Source organism: Centropristis striata, chromosome 21 (genome assembly GCF_030273125.1).
Source record: "Centropristis striata isolate RG_2023a ecotype Rhode Island chromosome 21, C.striata_1.0, whole genome shotgun sequence".
Lineage (NCBI taxonomy): Eukaryota > Metazoa > Chordata > Actinopteri > Perciformes > Serranidae > Centropristis > Centropristis striata.
The window spans coordinates 24,446,913-24,474,360 of NC_081537.1; the positions used below are offsets into that span (position 1 = coordinate 24,446,913).

Consider the following 27,448-nt stretch of genomic DNA (forward strand, 5'->3'; position numbering starts at 1 on the left):
GCAAAGACACAAGAGACACACACACAACAAGTATTTTCATGTGTAAGATTGTTCACACAAAATAAACCGCTCCAACTCCTTCCTTCAGAGAGGAATCGTGGGTGCTGAATACTCGCTGCACTGAATTACCCAATTAGATTACAAATTGATTGCTCGGGCTGAAAAGCTGTTATGAGCAATGAGAAAATGACACCATCGTCATAATCTCTATGGGAATCTGTACTTTTTATTATTTCATGGTGAGGCATATTGAGCAGAAGAATTAAATAACAGACTATTTCACGGAGAAGCATGACTGCTCCCCACCAGCCCCTTTTCAGCTTTATTCATACAATTGAATTCAGTTTAATTAGTTCTGTGTGATGTGTGTGAGTGAATACCTGGTAACGCTTCATGTCCTTCACGCGGTCTAAAGACACGGAGCAGTCGGTCCAGAACAGCGTCCAGTCCTCGCCCTCCACCGCCTCCCGGAGGCCGTACCTGCGAGCAGCTCGCCGCACTGAACCAACAAACAGCAGGAAGTGTTTTTTCTGTGTATTTATTATGAAAGGACTCATCTAAGAGCTACTGATTACAGTGCATGACCAAAAGTATGTGGACACCTGAGCATTGCACCCATATGTAATGACAGCCTCCACAGTCTTTTCACCAGATGTTTGAACCTGCAGCAGTGAATTTGTTCCCATTCAAGCACATCAGTCAGGACTCTGTGCAGAGCAGTCAAGTTCTTCCCACCAAATGACCTCACAGTCTCAGCCCGTATCTCTGCCTGCCTTGCTGATATCTCCACCTGGATGACAGAACATCACCTTCAGCTCAACCTCTCGATGACGGAGCTTCTAGTCATCCCGGCCCGCCCAGCCCTACATCTACCGATTAATCTTCAGCTTGGATCCATGCAACTTGTGCCCACCAGTTCTGCACGGAACCTGGGTGTCATGATTGATGACCAACTGATCTTCAAGGCTCATGTGTCCTCAATTGCCAGAACTTGTCCATTCTCCCTGTACAACATCAGGAAGATCAGACCCTACCTGACCGAGCAATCCACACAACTCCTGGTTCAGGCCCTCGTGACATCTCGTTTAGACTGCTGCAACTCTCTACTGGCAGGTCTCCCTGAATGCACCACCAAGCCTCTGCAGGTGATCCAGAACGCAGCGGTGCGTCTGGTCTTCAACCAGCCCAGGAGAGCACATGTCACTGCGCTCCTCATCTCTCTGCACTGGCTCCCGGTCGCAGCAGCATCAAATTCAAAGCCTTGTCTCTTGCTTACAAGACAGCAACGGGAACAGCTTCTACATATCTGAACTCCCGTTGTTCAGGTCCACAAACCCCCTGAAGGGCTTTACGTCTCAAACCAGACTCTTCTCCTCTGTAGTGGCCCGGTGGTGGAACCAACTTCCAAACTCCATCCGACCTGCTGAATCCCTCTCAACTTGTCATGATCCGCTCCTGGCTTTCCATCCCCACTGCCTGTCTGCTAGTACTTTTCCACTCACCTGCCAGCCACTCCCACCTATCACTGCAACCACATTCACCTGTGCTCCCTCACCTGATCATCTGCCAGCCACTCCCACCTAATCAGTGCAACCACCTTCACCTGTGTTCCCTCACCTGATTTATACCCACTCCTTCCCTTCAGTCCTTGCCAGATTGTCTTCAGCAGCATGCTAAGCTCTCGCGCGTTTTTTCCCGGATTGCTTCCTTGGTATCGACCCTGCCTGTCCCTGACCTATCCTCGTCGTCTCTGCCCAGGTAACCTGATCTGCATTCCGTCCCTGACTACTCTGCCTGCTCGCCCCTTGTCTGTTTCCTGCCTGCTGGATTCCCTCCCCGGAGGTCTCCGCTGGGAAGTGGGACTTATTGGCTTCACTCTGTGTGTGATCTGTTACCTGTGTACCGGCTGTGGATTTTTGCAAACCTGTCTGAGCAATAAACTGTTTAACTGTTCCAACACTGGTCTCAGTCTGTGCTGTTCTTGGGTCCAACCTCACACCCATTACACAACTCTTTACTGAACACCTACACACTTAATCAATACACAGAACACAAAAAAATAAAAATAAATCTGAAGTCACTACTTAAAACCACTTGCGTCCTAAAAAAACTTATGTCCAAAAAGTACTTACGTCCTAACAGGACTCAACGTAATATATGCCACTTATTCTTGCTTATTCTTGTGTTGTTTCTTGACTTCATCCTTGCTTGTGTTGTATGATCTCTCACACAGACTTGATGCAACAAGTTACAGAAGCTGCAGGAGCTTCTTGTTAGTAGGGTGGTATCTAAAATATCTAATGTACTTATGGATTAATATTACTTACATGCATTTTAATGGACGTGGTTACTGATCTATTGTTATAAATAGGCATTTATATATTTATTTGTTTCTATAAATGTATTGTGGTATAATACGGGGGATTAATTATATTTTATTGCATTTTATAAATCAACCTTTACTCAAGTTAAACTAAAGAATTCAATGTTTGTTCCAAAGTGTTCTCAGCCTGGTCTACACAGGGCCAGCCAAGGCTGTCTGGGTCTTTGTTATCAATGTTTAGGCTAAACATCTCTCACTCTCTCTCTCTCTCTCTCTCTCTCTCTCTCTCTCTCTCTCTCTCTCTCTCTCTCTCTCTCTCTCTCTCTCTCTCTCTCTCTCTCTCTCTCTCTCTCTCTCTCTCTCTCTCTCTCTCTCTCTCTCTCTCTCTCTCTCTCTCTCTCTCTCTAGTGCTTTGCATTAAATACAATGCAGGGGAATAATCTGTGTGTTTCTCTGTGTATGGTGGAATGATTTATTCTCCTTGATCAAGTTAATTCATTAAATATTTCAATGTAAGCCACCGGAGTCTCCTAGTTTTACTCTTTACCCTACTTTTATTCTTCCTGTAAGTCGCTTTGGATAAAAGCGTCTGCTAAATGTAAATGTAGTTCTCATTGTCTCTGAGTCAAGCATCTGCACACGTAGGATTGTAAAAGCTGCCGACATGCAGCTCCTGTTCCCTCCCTAATGCTCCAGTCTGTGCTGAATTAGTTCCTAATCAGTGGAGGTTATTTAAGAGAATGTGAGTCTCTGTACTGTTGAACACCTGGCGTGGAAACATTAGTCCTCTAATAAAGCTTGTTGCCTCGAGTCTCCAGTTACTTTGGAACAAATCTCTGAAGTTAAACCTCCTTTATCTGGTCAAACATCTGTTTATTTAGTGGGCTGTGGGCATGGAGGCGTTGTCGTGTTGAAACAGGATGGAGACGCACATAAACTTGTATTCTATAGCATTAAAATGAACCTTATATGGAACTAAGGGGTCCTAGTGGAGGACATGAAATACAGTCCTGTAGACAGGGGTGTCCACATACTTTTGGCCAAGTAAAATAAATCTAGTCCGCTACATATTTTAGGAATATACAATCATGGAAAAAAATATTATTATTAGACCACCCTTGTTTTCTCCTTGCTTTCTTGTTCATTGTAACGCCTGGTACAACTAAAGGTACATTTGTTTGGACAAATATAATAATAACAAAAATAGCTCATAAGAGTTTAATTTAAGAGCTGATATCTCGACATTTAACATGGTTTAATGTTAAAAAAAAAAAACATGGAAAATGTCTAGATACCAGCTCTTAAATTAAACTCTTATCAGCTGTTTTTGTTATTATTATCATTGTCCAAACAAATATACCTTTAGCTGTACCAGGCATTAAAATTAACAAGAAATTGAAGAGAACAAGGGTCTAATCATTTTTTTTCCATGACTGTAGATAGCTGGGATTGTGCATAATAATAACTGAACTATATGACAGAATAATGATAATCACTTTTATGATTTGCTCATATTTGGCCCAAACGTACCACTTTCATATTTGCAGTTGGTGAGGTTGATCCACAGTCATCTGGAAGAGAAGAGAGACAGAAAGAGGGACAGACATCTGCTTTGCTGCGAGGTCCTGCAAATGCCTCATTACGCTCATCTTCCTTTCACCGAGTGATGAGGACAAGTGAGGAAACAAAAACTTAAGAGCCTCGAGGACAGGTTACAAAATCATAACTGTCGGGGCGCTCAGAGGTAATGTACCTGCAATGGGAAATAACTGCAGAAGTACAAATGGACGAGATCCTGCAGTAAAGTACCTCTTCTTGCTTTTCTTCCTCTTCTTGTTGTTGTTGATGGGCAGCGGGGTGCGGGTGCAGGCTTCAGATTGGCTCTCGCCGCCCTCTCCTTCTCCCTGCAGCTCATATTTATGTGCATCATCATTTCTGTCTGGGCTGTCCACAGGTAGACCCATTCTGGAGGAGCACAAACAAAAACAGATGCAGCCATCTGACGGTGAGCAGATGCAGAAAAGAGTTTACAGTATGTGATAGCTGACACACACACACATATACACACACAAGATTGCAATTTTATTTTCATTTACATGGCATGTTTTTAACGGGACGTGCTGCACAGCTTCACAATGAAATTCAATCAAACAGAACAAAGAACATGCTGTAAGTGTTGCATGGAATCATGTTTCCGTTTCCATTTCTCTCATCAGGTGAGTGCTCTGGCTGTCGGCACGTTGTCTCACCAGTTATTGTTGCAGCATGGAAACAAATAGTGTTTAATAGTGCAACAACAGCAAGGGAGAATTAACGCTAAGGCCAAAAAACTACTTTAATTTAATGCTTTTCATAATGTTGATAGTGCAAATTACCAAAAGTAGTTTCAGTGAGGTGAACAAGATACTGATATCAAGTAAAATATTCTTTATATCAATCAATCAATCAATCAATCAATCAATCAATCAATCAATCAATCAATCAATCAATCAAAATTACTTTATTCATCATCGTTATTATTATATCAGATGTGTATGGCTGTTGCGATATGATGACACCCATGAAATGTAAATAATGAAATATTGGCATCAGGTTAATGATGCATATATGGTAATATAGTGTAAATAAACCAATTATCCAATTACTGACTTTTGCCAAGATATTGGTGCAGTGTAAAAATCTGATATTGTAACAGCCCTAATGATGCGGAAGTGTTGAAGGCATCTACAGTCCTGCCAGGTGGCTCCACCCACTCCCCAGTGACAGTGCTGGAGCAGGTGTGTGGAGCCTCACACCTGGAGCTGATCTTCTCATCACCGGAGAATAAAGGACAATGGGAGAGTTCTTTTTGTCGACACGTGCTGAGAGTGCACGCGTCACTCTCTCAGCCCTGAGCCCTCAGCAAACCTTTTCTTGCATTTTAAACCAGTTAATCAACTATTGGCCCGTCTGAGGTAATTTTTGATTTCCTAGTAAAGTCACAGGGCTCAGAAAAAAAGTCAAAAAGCCACATAGACAGAGAGTAAATCTGGGGTTGGCTTTCAGAGTGCTTTTGTTGTTGAGCTAAGGGGGGGGCAACTTTCAATGTTTTATATGTGTATATAATGTATGTTATATATGTGTTTATAAATTACAATGGACAAATCCTACTCATTGTCTTTAGGAGTCTTTGTCTTTTTTTGTCTTTAGGAGTCTGCAGCCATGTTACTGAGCTAAAAGCTAATGACAGTACATGCTCACAATGAAAATCCTTATGTTTAATGTTTACCATGCTCCCCATCTTAGTTTAGCATGCTGATATTTGCCAATAGACCTTTTTCATAGCAGACATTTTGGCTTGTCATAGTAGGGAAAAAGTGCAAATTACATTAAAAATGACTGCAGTCCATTGAGGTGAGCTCGCTCCAGGCTTGGCTTACTGGAACACTTGGAATGGAACTGAACCAACGTTAACAAAATTACTTTTAACTGTGTTTTTCCTGCTATGACAAAAAACCCTATTAGCACTAAAACATAGCAGAGTTGAGGCTGATGAGAATGTCGTCAGTTTTGCAAATGTTTGAACTTCATGGTGGCACTAAAGGAAAGGTCAGAGGATCACCAAATCATTAGGACTCATCCAATGGGGACTATGAGTATTGGGAACAAATTGTTTTTAAGTTAAAAGTAGTTATTAAGACTGGACCAAAGTGATGGACCGACTGCCGAACACTGAGAGGCACCTTTTTATAGAGATAAAAAGCTGCCTCTAACTAGAAAGATGATAGGAATAAACCTAAAGGTTAGTTTAGATCCACTTATGTGTTCTAGTTCCTCTAATGTCCGTCTGCACTCTGACCCCGGCACAGTGGCCGGCCATCATCACAGCAGCATCTCAGCTGTTTGCCTCTGCCTCCTATCTGGTGTCTTGCAGGGTTGAAGGAGAGGTCAAGTTAATGGGCAGTAATGATCGTGATCGTGGTGGCAGTAAGGAGGGACATCCCAGCTACACACTGTGGGAGGTTACGGTGCTAGGTGACAGTATTCTGATCCAGTGATCTGGATAATCCTGGCCCTGAACTGTGAGCTTTACACGGGGCCGAGACGCCCCGCTGACCTCGGCCCGGGTACGGTTACAACCCTGCAAAGGATTTCTCCAAGGTTCTCCCCCTCAGCGTGCAACAACAACAGGTACGTGCATGACACCTTTTGTATTATCTGCCTTCAACCAGCAATGACTGGATTCAGTAAGAATGACTCTGTTAACTGCTCAGTGTCACTACACAACACCCAACATTCAGACTACACCTTGACACGTGATGAAAGCACTCACTATTGTCTAATTTACTTTAGAAACCAACTGACTGCAGCACTAAACACTAAACCAAGACGTCTATAGCTGTTGTTGCTGAGGAGGTTGTCACTGTCTACTTGTTTACGATAATGTAATGGAAGAAGACAAACATTAAGAAAAAGTTGTGTAAAATGGTCTAATTAGAATTAACTGAATGCAGCACACTGTCAATTAATGCTGCAATTAACAATTATCTTTATTATCATGTAAAAGTAAATAAAAGTGCAATTACAAAAGTGTTACCAAAGCCCAATGTCTCGTCTTAAAACTGCTAATTCTGTCTGACAACAGTGCAAAAACTCAAAGGTGTTTCATTTGCAGTTAGAGCAGCAAGTCTTTGCACATTTGAATGGCAAAAGCACTCAAATTCTATCTGTCTTTAGATAAATTACTTAAATTATAATCAAAATCACCATCTAGTTAATCAACTAATGGATCATTCAACCAATTCCTTCAGCGCTAATCGAAATCACTCTGGTTTCAGTGACGCAACGCACACTTAATTAGACACACCTATAGCTAAAAGTAAAGCAGAAACAACTCTGCAAAGCAAATCCTCTCTTCATGAAGGTTATATGTTTTAGAGAGATATTGTGGTCATTTTATAGGCTGCAGTTTGTTGATATGAATCTGAATGTTTAGTCTGCACTCACTGATATAAATGGGGTGGACTAAATATTAGAAACACCTCTGCAGACTTCACGAGTTTAAACTTATTGTACCTCATAAGCTGGCAGTTCAGAAACCTTTTTACCTACACAAACAGTTCTTACTCACCTGTGCTGTTAAGCCTACATTTGTGAGGACACAGGTGTTGGAAGATGCTGCCCCGTCCTCGTCTGTCTCCCTCCACACGTCTTTGATCCACAAATCCCTGTTTCAAGAGCCCTTTAGGACGCTTTCATGCTCCTCGGCAGACAAACTAATGAGCCACATGTCCACTTGGTGCACCGTCTGCCTCTGAAGTCTTGAAGGAAAAAAAAAAGGAGAGTAGATTTGTATCATCACAAGGATGGCTCAGTTGAGATTGACTTACATGCTCAAGCAGCGGGCCCGGCAGTGGATCTGGTGACCAATTAGAAGCTGTGGGGACAAACACCTGATCCCTCCTGACATGATGGAGAGAAAATGAGCAGGAGACCTCAGCAGGGAGCAAGAGGAGAGGGATAATCCCTGATATTTGTTCGCTGAAACAGGAGATGTGTTTTTTTCAATGCCTTGAGTTGTTAAATTTAAATCTGTGCTGAAAAGCGGCGTGGCAGTGCGTGGTGTAAGTGAACAGGCTGGACATCTATCCTGTTAGCCAAGTTGAAATGGAGAACCTTCAGTTGAAGCCTAGCCTTCCATTGAAGACATTAAAAATGGAGCACAGGCAGTAGGGGAAATGCTGGTCAAAGAAGAATAGAAAGTAGACAAACTGGACACGTTATCTTATGTTTCCCTGCTGTCATGGCAGCCAACCAGGTCAGATAAACCGGGCTGGATAACGTGGAAGAGTGACACAAAAGGACCAAAGCTTGGCGTGGCTACAATCTGTTGCTGACCCTATTTCTTGATTAATGAATCAATCAACATTAATTAATCATAAGTCGACACCCTACACCCTTCCACACTCACTTATCTCCCCTTTGTGTCTCTTATGATGCTTTAAAGCTTCTAACATGGCTGTCAGTTACTAAATTGGCAAGTCATGACTGCATTCGAAGGTATTTAAACTGTATGAGTGAAAACCTTTTCTGTGTGTGTGAATGAGAGTTACAAGGGCAACATGAACTCTCATACAATTACAGAGCAGGGCTATTATAATTTAATATGACTGTAGTGTATTTTTATCGAGATTTTAAATGAAGGAAGGAAAGGTTAATTCGCTCTTTTGTTATGTTTAAATAAACCGTGTCCCAGATGTTTTATTAAATAAGAATAACAAACACACTATTGTCATTTTGTTCTGTCTGTATATTAATACAGCTTTGTGAATTGAATATGCAAACCGGTGATTAGTTTTCAAATTCTGCTCTACAAGATCAGCAATTCTCATTTCTTAAAATTAAGTTCTGTGTATCTCATCTGTTGACAAACCTGCTGGGGACACATTAGCAACAATCATTAAAAGATCAGTTATGGATCTTAATATTGCCTAAAAAAACCCAGAACAATAATAAGTAATCTAACTGAAGTAAATTGTTTTTCATTATGGTAGCAGCAGGTGAACCAGAACAATATTACCATTATCATAATATATTACAATTAAATATCTAATAATTCTGTTTAAGTTGCTGCACAGTTTATGCAGCTACAGGTGTTGCACTGAAATCTGTGACCCCTAAGATTATTTCTTAACTGCACCAAAAAATACTGACAGGTATGTTGTTAGTGTTGTACAGACAGTAACGCAAAACAGCTACCAAAATGTGTCCCCATGTCTCTAATGCTTGGAAAAGATCACACAGATGCAGTATGTTCGAATAAAAACTATCAAATACAACCATGATAAAATAATTTGTAGTGGCAGGACAGGTAAAATTCCTCATCAGGTCAATCACAAACTCCAATGAAATTACTCACAAAATGTACATTTCTACTAAAGCACATTGATTCTTGAAGCAGTGATGGAAAGAAACTAAGTGCATTTTACTTAAGTGATGTATTTGAGTACAATTTTGAGTTACTTGAAGCCTACTTTTACCTATGTGCATAAGAAGTACTTTTAGTTTTGATACGTACATTTTGTTGCTGATACTTTTGCTTCAGTTTTGATTACAGGACTTTAACTTGCAGTGAAGTAATTCTGCCATGTGGTATTAGTACTTTTACCAAAGTAAGGGATCTGAATACTTTTTTCCACCACTGTTAATGTATCAGAATTAATATGTTTCTGCATTATGAGTACTTTAAGTGAGACTTCTGTACTTTTTTTACTTGGATTAGTTGCATTTTTTAATACATGGCTTTTATTGTTTTATTACTACTTTTAAGTAAATGATCTGAATACATCTACCACGGCTGCACGACTTCCATATTATTTAGCAACTCGTCCCAATAAAACGCAGCAGTTTAGCTCAATGTTAAAACCAGTTAAAAACAAAACACTGAACAACACTGTTTTGTCGTTAGTTTAGAGATTTGCTTCATTTCCTCAAACAATAACAAGACTCCAAGCTAACAAGCTATATGCTAAGTATATGTGCAGTGCTGTTGCTATGGTAACCGAATGCTGCCTTCTGACCACAGGCTCCCGAGAGACGAAACAATCAACTTTTAACGGCTAAAACGTCATAAATGTGACATTACCGTGATGAATAAGTGTGTCCTCTTGTTCCCGGGAGGAAACACCGACCGAGCACCGATGTGTGTTGTTGTTGTTGTTGTTGTTGCTATTGTTAGGTTTGTTGTATTCGTCTCAGCCTGACGCACACACAGGAGGAGACGTCACCTACAAATGTAAACATGAATGAACTACACATGCCTTATCAGATGGAACGCCCCGGGCTCCCCGCCAACCAATCACAGTCCGGGGGTGTGAGGATTCTAGATCCTGATTGGTTGTTGGCTCACCGATGAGAAAAGATGCATCTATAGGATGACCCACAGGTGCACCTTGCAGTTGAGATGATTTCCATAACGTCAGCCTGTTAAAATAATCGCCTAACTCATTTTTTCAAGTTTTGCAGGAAACACAAAAAACTTCACCAAAAGTGTAACATATTATTGATAATTTCACTCAAAAAGGATGTAACAAAGGATGGCTATTGGTATATTAGTAACACTGTGTAAATTATGAAATAAAGAAATAAATTACTTTATTTTGAAGGTGTCTACATAAGAGTCACACAAGCCTGACAGAAACATGACATGACAAGTATCATGAGCATTAATGTTACTTCAAAGTGTCATTAATGTTCATGACACATCCCATGTCATGTTTATGACACGCTTATGTCACTCTGATGTAGACACCTTCAAAATAAAGTGTTACCAATATTAGTGTCAACAATAAAACACTGATAAACTAAACAATCTCCCTCTAGCTCTTCTTTGCTGGGTTCTTATCTGATGCCTATGAATGTGGCAAATTGTCAAAGAAGTGATGATCTTAAAGGGGTAAAATCACATGATCTGATCAACTGAGGATGTAGGCGATTTTACCATAGGTGGCTGGCGTCATGAGGAGATGATTTAGGCAAAAAAACAATTTCGACAAAAAATTACTTAGGCGATTATTTTAACAAGATAAAATAATTTGACGATAATTATAATGATATATTAAATCATTTTAAAAATATGGAATAATGCAATACTATAATACTGAAGACAATTAACGTTGTTGTAGTGCGCAAGTGCATCATATGATCTCTTTCCAAGTAAATGCTAAAATCATTTTTTTCTGACACATGGCAAATTTGTTGAAAAACAACAAACGTAACACTGAGATCAACCCTGACCAACATCTGTGTGTTTATTATAATATAATAATATCGATTAAAGAAAAGACCAGTTTCATGTCAAAAAAGAGTTTGGCTCCCTCTTGTGTTGTAATGTCACATTGCAGAGGAAAGAGTAAGCTACTACAAATGACTTCATTTCCTATCATGCAACGCTCAAAACGCAACTAATACTGCTTTCAAGGACAATTGGAATCAAGGCAGCAACGTTTTTAATTTGAGCGCACATGACATGAACCTATACGTTTGACTATGATTGTTTTTTACCTACAGGTTACAAGATTTATAATGTGTCCACTTTTTGCTTTTTTTTATTGTTTGCACTTGATTGTACTTATTAGTATTTGCGAGTTTCCTGTGTATTTAATACAAATCTTCCTCTTTAAAAAAAATGTTTTAAAATATCAGCAAACACGATTTTCTATGTATTAAAAATATAAAAACACGTAGTAGAAACATTTAAAATAAAAAATGTAAACTGGTAGAAAATAAAATGATTTTTAAAATATGTCAAGACACATAAACAATGCCAAAATTATAAAGAATGATTTTTTGTTTTTTTGCTTTTTTATTGTTTTGTCTCCATGTTGCCTCTCGATACACGAAATAATTCGTATTTGAGAGAATATTTTTTGCATTTAATACAAATCTTCCTAAAAATGTAAACTATGTGGAAAACAAAATAAACTACAACTAAAATAAAAAATAGCATGCACACATAATGCCAAAATGATTTTTTTTAAGTTAATGGTAAAGATCATATTTAGATAACAAAAAATAAATTTCAGAAAGCATTTTGTTCGTACGAAATTAAATATTTATGTTCGTTTGTTTGTTTTAATCAAATAAGATCAACGTGGATGTTTGCCTAATAAGTAACGTATTACTTTACGTGTCTGTCGTGTTCACGAGACAGACAGTACAAATATCCGAGGAGCGCCTGAACGCACCACAGCACTGGTTTCCGAGAAGCGGAGCTGAGTGTTGATGTTGGTCCTGTGAAAAGTGACTTCTAACATGTAAGTATTATGTCTTCATCCAAATATCTCTACAAAAATATCGCTTTATTAAGACTGCTTGTAGTTAAAAACCAGTTTTGTGAAACGAAGTAAACATTATGTAAGTTTCGGGTGCGGTCTAATGGCCAGTTCACTTTCGGTTTCTTTGTTTTTATATTTTTATTAATCTAACTGCCGTTTAAAAGTTGATATATTACATTAAATATCATATTCAGGAAGAAATAGGTTGTTTTTATATGAAGCATACGCTATTTCAGTGTTTTTGAGTTCATTATGAGTGCGTAATACATCTGAAAACAAGTGAAACTTAGATTTATAAGTGCGCACAAACAACAACAGGAAGAAGGAAGCTTGTATTTAAACACCAGAGTCACTTTCTGCCATAACACCTGCTGACATCAATCACGATATGTTTCATCATCCTGTGTTTACTGGCTGCAGCCCAGCATGGAGGGCCCTTCAGAGGCAGCGGCTGACCCCAAAGCACGCACCTTCTCCCAGGTGGTGTTCACCGACACCCCGCACTCTTACCCCCCAGCAACCCCGGTCACCTGCTGCTACACCCGGACTGCGGCCTTCCAGCCCAATCCCCGGGACTGGGTGGGCATCTTCAAGGTGAGAAATATTTTTATTTAATAAGAAAGAACACGGTACAAAACATTCCCTGACAACAGCACAGAGTACACATGGCAGTTCCTCCATTTTATTGTCACCATTTTTCCAGCAGTCATCACAAGTATGTGTAACAGGTACTTTTGGTCCTTGGTGACGTGTCGTCAGGAGTTAGGTGACGTCAAAAAGAAACTGACTTGGGCTAAACAGTAAATCAATCCCCAATGCTGTATGGATCTCGCTCTTTAACCCCTTCCAAAAAGCGGTAAATCCCAAAATATGAGTGGTCGCCAAATATCCCGCATTCTCTCCTACAGTATTATGCAGCTGGCTCATCTACAAATTTGGAAATCACCGAAGGTGTAAAAAGTAGCTTTTTAAATCACTGTAGTGGTGCAATGTAACCAGTGTTGGAATATAAGATAAGATACGATAGAACTTTATTAATCCCGAAGGTCATTCTGCTTTCAGATTGCTCCAAAGTTACAAAAAAAATCACACTATAGGATAATATATTATAATATAATATATAAGAAAAACAATGAACAAAATGGGTAACAATAACTTGTACCTAAGTACATTTACTCAAGTACTGTACTTAAGTACAATTTTGAGGTACCTATACTTTACTTGAGTATTTATACTTCTACTTCACTACATTTTAAGGTAAATAATGTACTTCTTACTCCTCTACATTTAGCTGACAGCTTAAGTTACTTTTCAGGCCAAGATTCAACATAAAAAACATGATTAATACAAAATGATTATGCATTTTTATTTATTTAACCACATAGGAGCATGTGAAGTAGTTTAAATGAACCCTACCTGGACAACAGTAAAATGCTGCTTACAAAAATGCATCATTACAAATAATCTAATAGTAAATTTAATATATATATCAAGCTGAGTGGGTTCATTCTACATAACAAATATCAATGATTTTTATTGAATTAAAACTGTAAACATAAAAAATGTATATATATATAATGGCAGAATAGGTTTTTCTATTTATTTTGATTTTTTTGGCACAATTTTCACAAACGTAAAACATTTTGAAACATGGTTTTTCTTTTTTAAGGATTTCGAGCATCCATAGGAACTCTGCATCTAAGATCACCTGAAAAATACATTGTTAGGAAGCTGAAAACTGCTGTTTTTTTCTCACTTTTATTTAGAAATATGTGGTTCTAACAGGACAACCACACTGCAAACAAATGATGATCTTATATAGGGGAATCCACGGGGTCTTAAAAAGTCTTAAAACCTCTAAAATCCAATAATTTGGAAAAATGTAAGGCCTTAAAATGTCTAAAAATTCTCTTAAAATCTCATAAATTGTCTTAAATATGATTTTGAAAGGTCTTAAACATGTTAACATTACATTATTACATGTACATTTTATTAATAACTTTTGTTTGAAACAAATGCATAAACTTCAGTCTCGTTTTTTAATGTTTGTATTTTTGAGGACGCTATAACATAATTAGAGAACGGAGCAGTCCAGCCATAATTTAAACAATCAGAATTAAACAGTCAGAATTTCTTAACGGATATTAGTTGACCATAGAGAGGCTTCTGGTTTTTAGTTACGTTAAGCATTTTTTATTCCAATAAATTCATACACTTTGCAAGTAATTCCGGGCCTCCAATTTTCCTTCATGTCTTTTGTACTTTTTTGCCAGTTTGGATGTGAAATTAATCTTAAATTGTTTGTATTATGGTCTTAAAAACGTCTTTAAAAAGTCTTGTTGAACCCTGCAGAGACCCTGTTATAGACTCTGATGCATCGCTGCAGATTAAACTACCCAACAGGATATAAAGGAGTGAAAATGAGCACAACCTTAAACTTCTATAGCAGTAAAATGCAACATAAAAGCAGCATTAGTATTAACCCAAAAGCATCATATATGATAGTAAAACACTGACTAGTTTAAGCAAATTTGACATACACTACTGGTCAAAAGTTTTAGAACACACCAACTTTTCCAGAATTTAATTGAAAACGGTGCAGTTTAATGTCTCAGTGTACTCTGAAATTAATGCACATTTGCAACATTTAAAATTCTTTATTGAGCATGATAGTGTTTTGAAAGTAAAAAAAAGATTCAAAATCACATTTTATGTTGGACTAAAGGACTAAAAAAAGACACAAAATGACAAAAAAAGACACAAAATGACTTACAAAGACATGAAAAGAATGGACAAAATAGCCCTAGAGTTAAGTTGTTAACCCATTTCTTGTTCCCTGAAAAAGGCCTACTTATATAATTCTGAAATGTACATTATTTTTCAGTTTTTGTTAACCTTACTTTTTTTTATTTACCTCTGGCAGTTCACCACTTACCTTTGTACCCTTTCAAGCTGTTCATTTGACTTGAACTGCTTGAATTTCAATAAAAAACTGGAAAAATTGGGGTGTTCTAAAACTTTTGACCGGTAGTGTACTTTTACTGAAGTGAGTTTTTGAATGCAGGACTTTCACTAGTGTATTTTCACAGTGAACTAGTGGTACTTTTACTTTAGTAAATGACCTGAATACTTCTTCCAGCGCTGTTTATGACGTACAGGAAAGAACTCTCTTTGTCTGTCTCTTGGTTGTGCAGGTGGGGTGGAGCACAACAAAGGATTATCACACGTTTGTGTGGGTGGATCTGGACGAGGCAGAAGAGTCAGCGAGCAGGAATGCTGTTTTTAAAGGTAAGGAGTGCTTTCGGTTCTTCAGCAGGGTGAGAATGCTTGGTCGTGTTTGCAATGAACACTTCCAGTCAGATGTTTCTGAGTGTCTAATGTGTAAACAGTTCAGGTATAATTAGTGCCACAGGCTCTTAAATCTGCTTTAATGAGCTGCTGTGACTTCTAGCTGATCCTGTGGCTCCGTGTTGTTGATCGTATCTGGTGAAGTCAAACCTCAAAGCAAACTAGAGATTCAGATCCAGTTTTCATCACACTTTCTAGTTTCTAGCTCAAACAGATTTACAGTTTCAAACCCTCCTAAGCCAGAGGTTCCTAAACTTTTAGGCTGGTGAGCCCTTCGGATGAAATAATACCTGTCTACAGTACAGGCCAAAAGTTTGGACACACCTTCTCATTCAATGTTTTTCCTTTATTTTTATGACTATTGACATTGTAAATTCATCAAAACTATTAATGAACACATGTGCTATTATGTACTTAACAAAAAAGTGTGAAATAACTGAAAACATGTCTTATATTCTAGTAAGCAAAGGGTGGCTACTTTGAGGAATCTAAAATACAAGACATGTTTTCAGTTATTTCACACTTTTTTTGTTAAGTACATAATTCCACATGTGTTCATTCATAGTTTTGATGCCTTCAGTGAGAATCTACAATGTAAATAGTCATGAAAATAAAGAAAAACGCACTGAATGAGAAGGTGTGTCCAAACTTTTGGCCTGTACTGTACTTATGACCTCATACCAATGGATTCAACTCAGGAGGATTGTGAGCCGCTGACTTTTTTTTTTCCATTTGTTGATTATTTTGGCTGTGTTACAGCTTGAGGCAAGTCTGAAGTTGTTTAAGAGATTTATATAAAAATATATATAAAAAATCAGAAAAAAATACTGATGTTTGGTGACTTAATAGCAGTTTTAGTGTGCGTGGCCTTGTCACAATTTGGTCAAGAAATTGTATGGCTCTTTTACAATAAAAAAACACACAAATAATGTGTATATTCTTACATTAATATGCATTCAAATCATTCTTATTTACAAGCAACAGACACATTGTGTAGCAATATTGATGCCGACTCCTGAAAAGAGGTTGAACAGAGTAATAAAAAGAGGTTCTGCTCTAACCAGGGTATCTACGGGGTCCTTAAAGTCTTAAAATGTCTAAAATCCAATCATTTGAATTTAAGGCCTTAAAATGTCTAAAAACCTCTAAAAATCATATTTTAGACATTTTATGAAATTTTATAAGGTCTTAAAAATGTATTATCGTTTTTATGTAAAAGAAATGCTTAAACTTCAGTCTTGCTTTAAATTTTTACATTTTTGAGGACGCAGCTATAACAAAACTACAAAACGGAGCTGATTACCTGTGCAGCCCGTCACAATTTGAGCTGTGAATAAATTCATAAACTTTGCAAGTAATTCCGGTCCTCCGACTCCCCTTCTTGTCTTTTGTACTTTTTATTGCCAGTATGGATGCGAAATGGGTCTTGAATTGTATTAATTATGGTCTTAACCCATTGAAGCCTGGAAAGCGTTTACGTCGTTTTGTAGTATTTGTATAAGCTCTCAAATACTTTTTGAATTTCATTTCTATCTGCTACAGAGGCTGAAAAATCTATTATTTAGTAGAAGAGTTCACACTTTTTTTCCCAGAATTTTTCCAGAATTTCCAGAAAATTAGAGGCTTATTTTAAAATCGCCCAGCGGTTTTTCAGGCCTCAATGGGTTAAAGTCTTAAATTTGACTTGTTGAAACCTACAGAGAGCCTGTCTAACAGTCTGCTCTGCTCCGTCCCGTCAGAATACTACCTGCCTAAAGACGAGATCGACTTCTACCAGTTCTGCTATGTGGATAACACGGGCCAGGTGCGAGGAGCCAGCACTCCGTTCTGCTTCAAGAACCCGGTGGAGCAAAGCATCGAGAGCAGCCCGGAAGACGACCTGCTGGTCATCACGACTCAGGTACCAACCTGCAAGTCACAGACGTGGAGCAAAAGGCAGCGACTGTGCAAACAAACACATTTATCAGCTACTATTTTTAAACCTGCAGAGAGATTAATGACCTTTTGCACAAATTACAGCTGTTTATATGTACTTAAACCGATTTCTGATCCGGAGGCGAAAGTAAACAAAGTTTTATATTGATTGAATGTGTTTTGTCGGACCCAGGAGCAGGTGGAGCAGAGCGTACGTGAGAAAGCTGAGCTGCAGAAAGAGCTGGATCAGATAAGGCAGGAAAAGGAAACCATACAAAACGATCTACAGAAGAAACAGCAAGAAGCGGCCGGCCTGAAGGTCTGCACAGAGACCGTTTGCTCATTGCACAATGCAGAGTAATAGTTAAATAGAAAACGAACTTTGATATCTGACTGTGATTTATTTCTACAGGGGCAGAATGAGCAGAAAGATAAAGAAATTAGTCAACTGGTGAAAGAAATGGATCAAATCAAGGAGCAGAATGAGAACTTAAAGAGCTCCTTACAGAAGCAGATAAAGGAAACGGACGGCTTGAAGGTTTGTTTACAGTTTGTGTGTTAAATCAGTGTTATGGCTCCAGTGTCTAATGTAAGTTTGGTGTCAGGAGGAGGTGTTGATCCAGATGACGAAGCAGATGGAGATGGAGCAACACGACGCCGCCGAGCAGCAAACGCGCTGTCGAAGCCTCAACTCAGACGGAGATTCAAGAGAAAACGAGGTAGCGTCATGCCGTCTCTTTAGCTGTTTTTTTTTTTTTTTTAAACTTTATTTTTAATTTTTCAAATTTTTCCAGTGTCTTACACAGACAATCAAGACATATGAATCTCATAAATCAGAACATACATAAATCAGAACATACAGGTCACCGAGGGAAATCAAACTCTTTGTCTCAGAAAAAAAAAGAAAAAGAAAAACACACTACGAAGTAGGGTCACAGTAATCCATAGGTAGGAGGTTAGGAGAAGGGGGGCTTATGTGGAGCCAGCATAGTCCAACTGTTAGGAGGGGGAGTCCCTCCAGGGTAAGACCATCAAAACATCTGACACAGCACCAAGGGCCAACAATGCAACATGAAAAGAGGAGAAGAGGACTGCTCTATTCTGTTTTCTCATTTACATACGTAAACCATTTCGACCAATATTTCAGGGCTTTGTTACGGTTCAGTCTTAGAGAAAAAGTCAACATCTCCATTTCATATATCTTTCTTACAGTGGCTGACCACTCTCCCACCGTTGGTGGCTCTGTCTCTTTAGCTGTTTAAAGCTCTGAGAAAGTCTTGTTTTATATATTCTGTTGGTACAATTTTTCAGAGACTCGCTCAGGAGAAATACGACCGAGCCGTGGTGAAGATCAACCAGATGAAGGAGGAGCGAGAGCAGCTGAGAGGGAAGCTGGACGCTCAGAGTGTCGAAGTCGCCACGTGAGTAAAGTCTCCACTTTACGCAACAAGTTGAGCTTTTATGATGATGGATCGTAATGTTTCTTTTTCTGTGTTTTAGGTTAAATTCTAAACTCAGAGAACAAGAAAGGGAACTGCTCAAACTGAGAGACAGCACACAGCTGCTGCAGGTAAATCTGCTTTAAAGGAACATTTATATTATAACTAATAATACAAGTCTGTTTGCCAATACCTTCTGACTTATTGACCTTATCTGACCCGATTATTTACCACTCATATAACTGATTACCAAAAATGTAGGGTGTAGTCTAAAACCTAAATAAATTGAATTATAATTTGTTTTTGACATACAATCATGGAAAAAACTATTAGACCACCCTTCTTTACAACAAAAATAGCTGATAAGAGTTTAATTTAAGAGCTGATATCTAGACATTTTCCATGGTTTTCTTGATTATGATTTTGGTTATGAATAAAATAAAAAAAAAACATGGGAAATGTGTAGATATCAGCTCTTACATTAAACTCTTATCAGCTATTTTTGTTGTTATCATTATATTTGTCCAAACAAATGTACCTTCAGTTGTACCAGGCATTAAAATGAACAAGAAATTGAAGAAAACAAGGGTCTAATCATTTTATCCATGACTGTATATTCAACTGAAAATTGAACAAAAACAATATGCATTATATTTAAACTGATGATCTTTTGTTTTTGTAAACATACATTGAATTCTGAATTCATAGTGTCCCATCACTTTTTTTTGGAATCAGGTTGTACTTCAAAAAACACTAAATAATAAATATATAAGGTCTTAGACTTATAAGAGCAGGAAACAATGAGGAGCTTAACTGTAGAGAAAGATCACAAATTTAAATCTGCTTAAAAATTAAATGCATGAGGTTATCCACACTTTTAACTAGAAATGTTCCTAACGACTAATTTCCCAGACTTTTAAACAATAAGGAAAAACTTGGAAAACAGTCAAAATTGAGCTCAATTTAATCTCTGAGGTTAAAACATTGTCTGAAAAAATATTGCTTACATTTTAAAGCTTTTAAATCACATTTTTCAATAAACAAATCATATGAACGTGGTTATAAATTGCTTATAAGCCAGTTTCAATACAATTTTCAAAACCACTGACTATATTATGTTCATTATCATGTGCAATATATCTGTACATTAATCCTGCCATATCATCTGCACTCTATTCACTTTACTCCTCAGACACTTCACTTCTTTTTTCATATTGTTATATTTATATTATATATTGTTATCGTTACCTATTCTGTTCATTGTTTTTCTGATATTACCCTATATTGTGATTGTTTTTGTAACTTTGGAGCAATCTGGAAACAGAATTTCCTTCGGTATAAATAAAGTTCTATATTATCTTATCTTTATTCTGACACAGCCTATAGAGAATCTTATTTTCATTTTCTAGCAAATCAAAATACTTTCAAACTGCAATAGTTTTTACGATATATACAGCAAGTTTGTTTCGTAGCAAAGCAACATTAAACTACATGAGATTTCAGTGCAAATTACTTAATATGTATGTTAAATGAATGTGCAAATGAATAAAATAATATTTAAATTTCTAATACTTGTAGTGCTGACTAGCGAGGTTGGCAAAGTTTAATCGACGAGTTGAATAATCACACACATCCTTACTTAAAAAACTTTACCATCATCCAGGTGAACATAAAAAAGTAAAGATTATTTTGGTTCCAATCAGACCTTCTGCTCCTGTATTTAAAGGTGTGTTTTACCTTTTGGCAGGTTGACCTCCAGAGCAGTGAGAAAGAGAAGGGGAGGCTTTCTAAAGAGCTGCAGACTCAGCAGAGCCTCACACACGACGTGGACAACGTGAGGAGGGAGAACCAGGAGCTGAGTCGGAGGCTGTCGCAGCAGGAGTCGCTGCAGAACTGTCCCGATGACGACCTGAGGGTAATAAAAGGCTTCAAATCTGTAAAATACAAACAAAAATGACTTTCTGTATGCTGAACTGTATGCTCCATGTGTTCTCCAGGTGCGGTGTCAGACTCTGACCAGCCAACTGCAGGACGCTCAGGCCAAGCTGTCGGCTGAGAGGGAGGAGAACAGGAACACCAGGAGGCAGGCGGAGGCTCTGGACAGAGAGCTGCAGCAGGCCCACGAGCAGCTGCACAAGGTCGTCTCCATGTGTGAGGAGGCAGATCGCATGAAAGGCAAACTGGAGGTAAACTTGTGCAGAAATCTAAACCCTGGTTCAGGTATTCTCTGTGGACTGTGGCTGTCCTTGTAAGGCCCTGTAGTTTCAGAGAAGGGAAAACATTCCTGCCCTTCCTGTTTCAGCACAGCAATGCCTCGCTGCACAAGCATGCAAACTTTGTTGCAGCAAGCATACAAACTTTGTTTATGATGGACTTTTCAGAACAGAAGTTACAAAGAAGGAGAAAAAGGGAAATAGGGAGAATATGAGAGAGAAGAAGATATGTAAAACCAAGCAGAAGTAAGTGTATAAGTCACAAAAGAAAAGGTTTAAAATAAAGAGAAAACTGAAGAAAATAAGAGTTTTAGTTTAAGATGTGCGCTGATTCTCTGAGACTTTAAACGAGGCTGTCTAAGAGCTGTGGACAGAGTCAGCTCCTTAAAGAAATAGTTTTTCCAGTTTTGTGTGGATGAATTGGACTGGTCTGCACAGAGCCCTGACCTCAACCCCATCAGACTCCTTTCCATTAATTACCTATCATCCTTATTACCAAACATCAGTGACGACATTTAAATGCACAAAGTATTCCAGTTGTTGCCCTTTTTTGCCTGAAAATGACAATATTCCCACTACACTGTTTAAATGTCTCACAAAGTGAGATATTCAACCAACATTCCTGTTCACATGCAGCCTTGCAAAACAAGTTTTTCTACCAATGACGTCTTTGTGCATTTTTTCAGCCTTCTTGGAAAGGATTGCATTGCAATATTTGCAACATAAACCTGTTGATATCCAAGCCTTTCATAATGTTTAAAGGCTGCTGTGTTTCTCCTGCCAACCAGACATGTGGAATTTTCTTTTGGGTGTGCTTCTACTTCTACTCCAGCCTTGCAAACTGTTGGTTTGCTGGTTTGCATATAAAAGCACAGAGGCGACAGTAAACATGCAAGAGGCAGTAAAACCCCAACTGATTGAACACATACTGCAAACAGGCTGCATACATGTGCAAATAATGCTCCTCAAACCTGAATAATAACTATATTACATGTCTTAATCATAAAAAAGCTGTATTTGCAATAAGTCCAAATATCAAAACAGATTATGCTTTTTACCCAATTTTGGAATATTCAGAAAAATATTGAAATAGTAGCATGCATGTAAACAATCAGTGTTGAACCTCATTAATGCTCTTGTGGCAGAATGGGAGCAAATCCCTGCGGCAGGTTCAACATGTGGAGGACAGAGTGAAACCAGAAGAGCTGAGGCTGTTTTATCTGCAGATTAACCTCCTGTGACCCTGCGTCCTCACATGTGGACATTTAATTTTAGGTTTTCTGGACCTTATACTTAATTCTGCTTAACTATAACATGTTGTCCTCAGTAGCACACACTCTAGAAAAAGCACAATACATCAATCAGTGTAAAAATCAGATGGCAGCATCTTGGTAAAGTCAGTCAAAAGACAAACGTGGACCAGGTACAAAAGCTGAACAGAGTTTATGGTTAAAACTTGCTTATTGGTGCTTAATAATGTTTGTAGTTTGATATTGAGAACGAATAGACTTTTACTATCGTTCTTCCAAAGAGAGGGTGTAAATGTAAGGAAATAAAAAGTTTTATACACTGGTGAATTAATTGTGTTATAGAGTAAAATTAACCCTTTTTCCCAAGAACTACTTCCTGTTCAAAGACGATGCTTAGTTTGTATACTTACCAGGTCCTACAAATCCAGAATATCAAGGAGAAACGAACAAGACATACCAAATGAAAGCTTGGGTCTCAGGAGGTTAAAGAACATAGTTTCAGATTCACATGTTCAGATGTTCACTTATTGAACCTGAGGCTTGTTTCCCTTCATTGTTCCTCAGCTGCTGCTCAATGAGGCTCATGCAGTGATCGCAGAGAAAGTCGGCATCATAGAGGAGAAGGAGAAGATGATCGTGCTGAAGGAACGCGAGCAGGAAGAGCTCACCAGAGACAACCAGGTAAACTACCGGTCAAAAGTTTTAGAACACCCCAATTTTTCCAGTTTTTTATTGAAATTCAAGCAGTTGAAATCAAATGAACAGCTTGAAAGGGTACAAAGGTAAGTGGTGAACTGCCAGAGGTAAATAAAAAAAGGTAAGGTTAACCAAAACTGAAAAATAATGTACATTTCAGAATTATACAAGTAGGCCTTTTTCAGGAAACAAGAAATGGGTTAACAACTTAACTCTATGGAGTATTTTGTCCATTTTTGAATTATTTTCATGTCTTTGTAAGTCATTTTGTGTCTTTTTTTGGCCATTTTGTGTCTTTTTTTTAGTCCTTTAGTCCAACATGAAATGTGATTTTGAATCTTTTTTTTACTTTCAAAACACTATCATGCTCAATAAAGAATTTTAAATGTTGCAAATGTGCATTAATTTCAGAGTACACTGAGACATTAAACTGCATCATTTTCAATTAAATTCTGGAAAAGTTGGTGTGTTCTAAAACTTTTGACCAGTAGTGTACATCACAGTTAAACACTCTTTACTCAGCACACGGATTGATTGATGAGGGTCCCTCTGTGTCTAAACTGTATTCATTGTGTCAGACTCTGCAGAGTGACATTGAGGGGCTGCGCAGCGTTTACGCCGACCTCCACGCAGCTCCCCCCGCCGACTCCTCACACCTGCAGCCTGAGCCGTCCTCTCCTGCTGCTGCTGCACCGTCCTCACAGGAGACGCCAGAACAGGCCGAGAACATCTATGAGAACATCGGTGAGGAACACAAGGGTTGGGATACACTTTTAGCTGTTTTCAAAGCAGAAAAAAGACACAGAAGATAAATCCCATTATGTTTTTCTTGCAGGAAAAAGAGTGAATTCACTTAAATTACAAAATTTAGTGGTGGTTTTATATATTCTTACCTGAGATTCTGCTGCCCTGCCTCCTCAGTATAATGGAGATAAAAGGATTATCACAAGTGTAGAGTAAAAGTGAAACTATATAAGTGTCTTTCCCAGTAACTTGAGATAATCTCTAGACCTCTGCAGTAACAGTAAAGATAAGACAGGTCGGGTGGTATACAGTCATGGAAAAAATGATTAAACCATTGTTTTCTTCAATTTCTTCATTTTTTTATTACTCTTTTTATTGGTTTTTCATTTTTATAAGCACAAACGTTAGCAAAAACCAAAACAATTCAGACAACAAAGCACAAAACAAAACAAGTCCCACCCCAAACTAACAGTGAGCGCTGCGATATATATTTCTATTTACACATAAAATAGGTAAGTAAATAAAAAGACGACAGGAGACAGATAAATGAAGAGCACTTACATAAAATAAATTAAAGGGCAGACAGTCCTCATCTTCCAGGGACAGATGATGAGTCATAGTTTCTGTAAAAAGGAACACAGTGGTTCCCAGATCCTCCTGAACTTGTCCGATTTGTGATTAAGGTCATGAGTCAACTTCTCGAGAAGAATAAAAGTACCAGGCATTAAAATGAACAAGAAACTGAGGAATGGAGATAAATGGATTGTCACAAGTGTAGAGTAAAAGTGAAACTATATAATGTCTGTACCATGATCTATGTCCTATGACCTCAGCAATGACAGGAAAGATAAGAGAGGTTGGGTGATAAAATGCTATTTTCTGTGGGATGACGTACATTTGCACCCTATATACAGATAAAGCTTTTACTTCTTTTACGTCTCTGGGTGAGTTTAAATCAGTGGGTTGCAAATTATGGGAAAACTCAAGGTGGAAACTAAAGAGAAACTTATAGGAAACTTATAGGTTGTTATCATTATATTTATCCAAACAAATGTACATTTAGTTGTACCTGGCATTAAAATGAACAAGAAAGAAGAGGAAAACAAGGGAGGTCTAATAATTTTTCCATGACTGTAGGTGCAGTGGGTGATTATTGGGGTTTTAAAGGGTCTGTGAGTTAAGCTTGGAAATTTTGCACAATTTTAAGATAGAAATTGTACCTTTTTAACCGTGAACCGGAACAGGGAGATGCTCTTTAAAACAGTGATATGTCGAAATGCATGGATTAGTTTCATTGGATTGTGACTGAGCTCTGCACTGACCTGCAGCACTCATTCATCACATGTTCAGAAAAGAAACTCAATAACAACCTCTGCATGCACGGATCATTCTCTCATCACATGCAGCTCAAAGTGCTGCCAACAGCTCTGCACTGTCTGAGTCACAGGAACACACGCTTTCATTTAGGTTTTATCATATTTCTGGAGTAAGTCAAGCTGTTACCATGTGGGATGCAGTTTTAATGAGCTATTTGAGGAGTTTTAATGAATCTTTCTATTAATTTTTCAGTTGAAATAATTGCTTTTTTATTTTAGTAACAAATGTGCAGAATATTTTACACATAGTTGTCTTCCGATGTGATTGAAATTATTGTTCCAACCTCCTCTTTTAAATGCTCTGAGGAGTTTTTTACCAGTATATATTTTGATAATGGGGGAAGAAACCTTCTTTTCTTCACGGGGAAAGGAAATAAAAGTACATTCCCCTATTAGTTAACTTGATAGCTAGCTAACTGACCACATGTAATTGACAAATGAATGCATTTATTTGGAGAAATAATGAATTATATCTGTTTATGATACATTATAACAGCCTGGGCAAACAAATATAATAACAAAAATAGCTGATAAGAGTTTCATTTAAGAGCTAATATCTAGACATTTAACATGGATTTCTTGATAATGATTTTGGTTATTAGCAAGAAAACCATGGAAAATGTCTAGATAGTAGCTTAAATTAAACTTTATCAGCTATTTTTGTGGTTATCATTATATTTGTCCAAACAAATGTACCTTTAGTTGTACCAGGCATTAAAATGATCAAGAAATTGAAGGAAACAAAGGTGTCTAATATTTTTTTTCCATGACTATAGATATGAACAAGTTATTCCACAAACAAAAAGTCAGGAGAATGGAATCAGTTATTAGCTGCAGCCCCAGAATAAACAATAAATGAACAATAATTGCTAACATTAATCTGGTGTCAACTTGTTTCCCTTTCTTCTCAGGAGATGCAGACCAGGAGGAAGAGGTGAGTTAAGTTCGGAGGCTCTCTGGATATTCACACATGAGCCCGAGTGACTCGCTTGTTTACAGTTTATTTTCGAAGAGGCCTTAAAACATAATCCCCTCCCTATTCTGTTACCACTTGTGACGCTCCGTCTCTATTTCCGACCCCTCAGCAGGAGCTGGTGTGTCGTCACTGCCAGGAGCGATTCCCCGGCATCACGCAGCACGAGCTGGAGACGCACGAGCAGAGCCACCGCGTCTGTCCCTTCTGCACCATGATCTGTGACACCATGGAGCAGGCCGTGTTCGAGGATCACGTCTACAGCCACGAGATGTGAGAGCCGAGACAAACACGTCTTACAAGTCGGCTGTTACAAGAACATACCGATATATTTGCACACTTTTACTGCAAATTACACACTTTACATTACTGTTGATGATCTTCCAAAGCGTACTAAAGTTTGTTTGGGGTTTTGAGACATGAAACCTGAGGTTGTAATCCATCAGAGAACATCATGTCCTCGGTTATTTTTGGCGAAATGTAATCCAATCGTTACACAGTAATGTGCTTAAAAGTTGAGATCATTTTGCTGAATATTGTTTGCAATATTTTCTAATAAGTGCCAATATGAAACATCGGGATCAGTCATTCCCAGAGACTGGACGGGAGATTTTGTGTCTCCACATACATTTTCTTCCATAGTTCAATAATAAAAAGCAAACTGGACCTCCAGTAAATATTAATAACTGATAATAATCTATTTTCAAGGGATTAGGGATTGTTTGGCAATGATGGCTGCACTTAAAAACAAGGAGCGTGTTTTTTATTGTGCTAAACGTTTAAACTCTGATAATTTTACTTAAAACTAAAGCCTGTTAACTCTGCATATTTTTCTAATTTGACATGCTTTAAATACCTAAAGTTGTGATTTATATCTTTATCTTATTAGATTTTCATTGTTCAATGCTAAAAAGTACTGATGTTTACCACATTGGTAAAGTAAATTGGTTAAAGACAATAATGAATAATCTTTAAAAAAAAAAAAACTTACGGTATTATTTGGGAGGAAAAAACAGCAGTAAAGTATAAATGATTTGCAGTAAAAGCTGAATCATGCTTAAACAATAGAACTGGTCCTTTAAGTAGCTGAAACTATAATAAAAAGCTACAATAAAGCTTGGCACATTTACAGTTTAACATATTAACCAGAATCCTTCAGTAACAGTTTAACTTCTTCTCTTTCAGATAAACTTCTGATCCATTATAACCAGATTGTGCCAATTTCTGTTCATTTGAATGTTAATTTCTGTTTATTTTCAATGTGTATGACGATGATGGGAGGGTGAGCGATGTAAAAATGTATGTAAATGGTCACTTTAAATGATAAAAGTGCATTTAAATGGTCCTGCTGGCAATA

At 38.0% G+C, this 27,448-nt stretch overlaps 2 protein-coding genes across 3 annotated transcripts in view; one reads left to right on the forward strand and one right to left on the reverse strand.

The window, feature by feature from the left end:
• ttll6 (tubulin tyrosine ligase-like family, member 6) overlaps positions 1–10,096 on the reverse strand; it is a 26,215-nt gene extending 16,119 nt beyond the window's left edge. Inside the window, 5 exon segments of the mRNA XM_059325113.1 lie at positions 381–499; positions 3,854–3,894; positions 4,133–4,288; positions 7,434–7,623; positions 9,948–10,096. Coding sequence (XP_059181096.1) covers positions 381–499; positions 3,854–3,894; positions 4,133–4,287 — 315 coding nt within the window. The 5' untranslated portion in view covers position 4,288; positions 7,434–7,623; positions 9,948–10,096.
• Positions 5,200–27,446, forward strand: calcoco2 (calcium binding and coiled-coil domain 2). 2 transcript variants are annotated; one of them, XM_059325089.1, is made up of 18 exons: positions 5,200–5,277; positions 6,237–6,493; positions 12,015–12,117; positions 12,559–12,732; positions 15,333–15,426; positions 17,226–17,386; positions 17,594–17,719; positions 17,813–17,938; positions 18,006–18,119; positions 18,712–18,821; positions 18,901–18,970; positions 20,587–20,754; positions 20,837–21,025; positions 22,867–22,983; positions 23,577–23,742; positions 26,030–26,052; positions 26,204–26,364; positions 27,277–27,446. In XM_059325089.1, the coding sequence occupies exons 4-18, from the start codon at positions 12,565–12,567 to the stop codon at positions 27,278–27,280; spliced, it is 1,797 nt and encodes a 598-aa protein (XP_059181072.1). In that variant the 5' UTR covers positions 5,200–5,277; positions 6,237–6,493; positions 12,015–12,117; positions 12,559–12,564; the 3' UTR covers positions 27,281–27,446. The 2 variants fall into 2 exon arrangements, with proteins under 2 accessions (XP_059181072.1, XP_059181071.1); XM_059325088.1 differs by lacking the exon at positions 27,277–27,446 and having other exon boundaries at positions 26,204–27,143.
• The last annotated feature ends 2 nt before the right edge of the window (positions 27,447–27,448 follow it).

Coding starts and splice junctions, on each gene's coding strand:
- calcoco2 (XM_059325089.1), top strand. CDS start 12,565: ATGGAGGGCCCTTCAGAGGCAGCGGCTGACCCCAAAGCACGCACCTTC. Junction 15,427..17,225: donor CAGGAATGCTGTTTTTAAAG/GTAAGGAGTGCT, acceptor CCGTCCCGTCAG/AATACTACCTGCCTAAAGAC. Junction 22,984..23,576: donor AGCTCACCAGAGACAACCAG/GTAAACTACCGG, acceptor TCATTGTGTCAG/ACTCTGCAGAGTGACATTGA.